The sequence below is a fragment of the Neovison vison genome, chromosome X (genome assembly GCF_020171115.1).
Source record: "Neovison vison isolate M4711 chromosome X, ASM_NN_V1, whole genome shotgun sequence".
Lineage (NCBI taxonomy): Eukaryota > Metazoa > Chordata > Mammalia > Carnivora > Mustelidae > Neogale > Neogale vison.
In genome coordinates, this window is record NC_058105.1 from 32528894 (window position 1) to 32533642 (window position 4749).

The 4749-nt window shown below is 36.3% G+C and overlaps 1 protein-coding gene across 1 annotated transcript; it reads left to right on the forward strand.

The window, feature by feature from the left end:
* The first annotated feature begins 1247 nt into the window (after positions 1-1247).
* Positions 1248-2712, forward strand: CT83 (cancer/testis antigen 83). Its single transcript, XM_044235800.1, has 2 exons — positions 1248-1322; positions 2407-2712. Exons 1-2 carry the CDS (start codon positions 1248-1250, stop codon positions 2710-2712), a joined length of 381 nt encoding a protein of 126 aa, XP_044091735.1.
* The last annotated feature ends 2037 nt before the right edge of the window (positions 2713-4749 follow it).

Sequence of the window (4749 nt, forward strand, 5' to 3'; positions counted from 1 at the left end):
AGTGCCTCTCTTTACAGGAGTGTTTAATCCATACTTATTGAATAAATAAATCTTTAAGCTTTGAACTCATAATTGGGAAATAAGTTTGATGTGAAAAATTTGTAAATAATTCCTTTCTTTCCTATCCATATGAAGATGTGAGTCTTTCCCCCAAGCAGTTAGGGGTTGTAGTTTGACATTCATTTTGAGATTACCCTGGCTATTGCTTTTAGTTCTGAGTTTTTAGTTCAGTGTCATCTATGCAGTTTTCTTGAAACATTTCCTGTTGAGTATAACGATTCTTATATCTGTTACTTCTCATTAATATTAATCTAAATATACTGTTCAATTCCTTGAGTGGAAAATATTAAATACTCAATGCTTACAAGTCAGAAAGTACAGATAGAGGTCCTGAGGATGGGGAAGAGGGCAAGGGAATGAGGGACTTTACCTCAGGACCCAACTCTGTGATTTGGGGCCTGTTTTTGCTACTGGTTTCAAATGAGTTTACTTAGTACCTGATTCTGTTTCTGCATACCTTAAAGTAGACACAGTATTTAAAAATACCTGTAGTACAAAATTATTGTGAGAATTATATGAGAGAATGTCTCTAGAATTACTTTTTAAACTGTACAGTGACACTAATGTACATAATTAGCCCAATGGTGAACAGGGTCAGAGTGAATCCTAAAATAGCAATGGTACTGTGGGAAAGGTTTCCGGCAAAGACTTACGCGGCTTGTGGGTAACTACTTTTCACAGTACATTTCCATCTCATTTCTGACCTTGTTTTTGAAATGAATAATGGAGTGGTTGCAGCAAAGACAAAGATAATTTAAAAGAGAAAAAAAGGAGGGAGGAACAATTTCAAAATCTTGTATTTAACCAATGAATTTGGAGTCTGTATTTCTACCGTGTTTCAGCTTCCTGGACATCCTGACTGCCCCGGGTGTCTCTCAGTGCCCTCCCTGCCTACCGACCTGATAGCACAACCAAGTTGGCAGACATCATGCCACCTGCTTATGGGTTTTACGTCATCAAATTGTGACGCAGCACCCTCACGTAGGTGCTCCACTGTGACATCACCTGCCCTTTGCAGTATATAAAGCCGGAAGCGGAAGCGTCTTCCAGCTGCACCAGGCAGTGTGGGATGCTTAGCATCATTGCCCGCGGCTTCCCTAGTCCGGGCGACTAGTGTCCCCCTGCTTCCCAACTGCCAGCCGAGTGCCTCCGTACCCGAGAAGAGAAAAAGAGGTGGAAGAGGAAACATGAATATGCTGTTGCTTCTACTGAGCGGCATTCTGTTTGCTTTTCTGTTTGTCTTCTGGAAAAGCCGCTTTCAGGTAAAGCGTGTAGGAGAAATTGGAATTAGATGAAGTTAGATGGTTCATGGATGGGAGATGTGTGTCTGAGAGAGTAGAAAGGTACTAAAATAGTAAAATAAGGGTAAGGGAAGATTATTTCATTCCTCTTCTCTTGCAAGAGCCCCAGATGTTTACCCCCACTCTTTGTTCTTTTTGACCAATGACTAGGTAGCTGTGGTCTGCTTTAAAAAGCATTGAGTGATGTGGTGTGCTTTTCACCCACTTGAAAAATAGAGCTGAAAGTGCCCGTTTCCCACCACTTCCTATTTTAGGAATCTATACCTTCTCTCTCTTCTCTAGCTTCTACTACAGGCTTTATGTTTGTTTGCCTCTTTTCCCCATGGTTTCAACCATCATTATGACAGGTATTTGGGCTTTCACAAATAATTCAGGTCAGAATGTGGGTTTCCTGGTGATGTTGAAAGCTGCAAGTGACTTTTGATCTTTAGTGGTCCTTTTAGTTAAGGATTAGGGTCCAGGTATAGACCTACTTTCTGTCCAAGAAGTGCAAACCAAAGATAGGACAATTTTGATATTTAAAGGTTACTTTCATATACATTTTTCCAGTGTTTTGGAAGGGCATATTTCCAGATCAACATGTTATTCAACAGATTTTCAATCTCTAATTCTTAGGAGAGGACAATCAGTTTATTTTGGTAACCAAGACTAAGCATGTTATTTAGTAGGACTGTAGACCCTTGAGCAACATAGGTTTGAACTCCATGGGTCTTTACTTTCTCTCTCTCTTTTTTTGGATACAGTACTTCAAACGTATTTTCTCTTCCTTATGATTTTCTTAACATTTTCTTTCCTCTAGCTCACTTTATTGTACAAATACAGTATATAACACATATACAAAATATGTGTTAATCAGCTGTTATCTGTAAGGCTTCTGGTTAACACTAGGCTATTAGGGTTAACTTTTGGGAGAGGTAAAAGTTATTAATGGGTTTTTATACAGAGAATTGATGTCTTTAACGCCCCCTCCTTGTTCAAAGATCAATTGTATTTGGAAATTGCTAAATTCAATAAACTACATATGTATAATTTTCTTCCCTTACAGAGCAGCGTTGGTGAAATGTCATCAAATTCGACTTCTCTTGCACTAGTAAGACCAACCTCTTCTACTGGGTCAACTAAGAGCAATACTGATAAGAGTCTTTCAGTCATCAACCTCTCTCGGGATATCTTAATTAATTCCCCACACATGATAACCATGCAGAAGCGAATACTGGTAAACCTCAGGATCGTGGAATACAAGCTGGCTGAATTGGAACATTTCCTAGTTATCAAGGGCTTAAATGGTGCATTAGTTAACTGGAAATCTGACAGGCTTAGAGAATGTCATAACAGTGAAGGCAATCATTAAAGGCACTTTGAGTGAATTCATTTGATTATACGTGTTTATACCAAATGAATTGTTGTTGAAAAGGGGGGAGGGGATGCCAAGTCAGGTACAAAATCCAGACATTTATCAATTTGCTTTTACTGACATTTAAAGAATCGATTACATATTTTATATACTTATACATTTATATTATATATATATATACACACAAGTTTGAGAAGTTTATAAACATGTATAAACATATATATGTGCGTATATATATATATCTATATATATTTTACTGGGGAAGGAATGAAAGTACAGTAGAGAAAGAAACAGTTCCTAAGTTTTGCATTAAAAAATAAGCTACAGCAAAAAGAATATAGTTGAGATATGGTGATTTCCATTTCACTCACACGTGAAAAATAGTTTTGGTGTACAACACAATATTGCAGATGTCTTTTTGCAGTCAAGTAAATGGGATTTGATGGAACTCTATTATACAGAATACTCTCTTACCACTGTCAAATCTGTAATAAGAGCTATCATTGAGCACCCTAAAATATGCCAGGCACTGTTAAGATCTGGCCTTAGACACTTACGAAGAGAGTCACACAAACTCTTCACTCTTTGTAGTCAACTCTTGAAGGGGTTTTCTTCCCCATCACCCTCTCCTCTACCAATATGATAGAAATGTGCCTAAATCTTCCCTGAATTACAAGAATCACCTATAGAAAAGGGCATACCTTTTTCTGTTGGGTGGAAAATTGACACCCCATATAGCACCAAAATAGAATGATAGAATGCGTGTAATGTAATATGGGTTAAAATGAAGAAAAAGTGTTTCTTAACTCTAGTCAGTCATCTATTTCAAATATTTTATAAAATCCAGTGTAACCGAGGAATTAACAATCTGTTGAAGTTCACTAATGGCATTTGACTTACCCTCAGAATCCTCAGAATATCTAACACACAGGTTCATTTTATATATGTGTACATAACTCACTTAGGTTGTTCCATTATAGGCCCGTTTACCTACCTTCGTGCCCCTTCTCCCCAAAATAAAATACCAGTATAAATTAAATACATTAATCCCTTACTCCTTTAATCTTTGATCAAAGGGAAGAGAAAAAGGAATTTAAAAGGTATCGGAAATTAAGGTTTATTCCTCACTTGCTGAGGACAAAAAGCCAGAAGTAGTAGTATATGTGGTTCTTAAACATTTTTGAGTCACAGATCTCTTTCGTATTCTTATGAAAACTCAAGACTCTCTCCCTAGAAAAATTCATGTACACATTCACATGGAAAAATACTGTGTATAATGTTGGTTTCATATGTTCTCTGAAGCCCAGGATAAGAGCCTTAAGAACAGCTGAGAAGTTTCTTACATATTTAGGCACTGTTCACTATCCTAGGCTCTGATGTTTAAACCAGTGGTCAATAATATCAACATATAAGCCTATTAATGACACGTTTTCATTATCTTTTTTAAATGAAACTGGGACATAGGATTTTGTAATTTGCCTTCTCTCATACTTGACAAGTTTGACAAGTTTATCTCCTTTAAGTGTGTAAATAAATTATCACCTGTAAGTAGAAACTTACTCAAATAAGACAAAAATCATTTAACCTGATCTATTAATGATATATTACCATCGTAAGATCTTAGATTTGATTGAAACTCATCTCCTCATTAGTATTTTGTCCCATGTGCTATTTGAAAATCTAGATTTCAGAGAGCATAATTAACAACTCTTAATTTTGTGAAACAGTAGAAATTAGGTGGGAGACATATTCTTCCAAGTATAACCTAAGGTAGACATTATTTGGGGCAAGAAGTACTCAAAGCTCCAGGATACCATTTTCTAGATTTATCATTTACTGGCCATAGAATTCTTATTTTCCTGTCTTGTTTCACTATTTGTAAGTAAAGAACAATAACCACTAAGTTCACATAGAAAAAGCAAAATTTTAGATATATTTGGATTAAAAGTATTAAACTACAGTGCTCATATATACAGTACATCTATTCATCCATGTATAGCATTTCTAGTTAAATGAGGCCTTCAATTTTAACAC

Coding starts and splice junctions, on each gene's coding strand:
- CT83 (XM_044235800.1), top strand. CDS start 1,248: ATGAATATGCTGTTGCTTCTACTGAGCGGCATTCTGTTTGCTTTTCTG. Junction 1,323..2,406: donor TCTGGAAAAGCCGCTTTCAG/GTAAAGCGTGTA, acceptor CTTCCCTTACAG/AGCAGCGTTGGTGAAATGTC.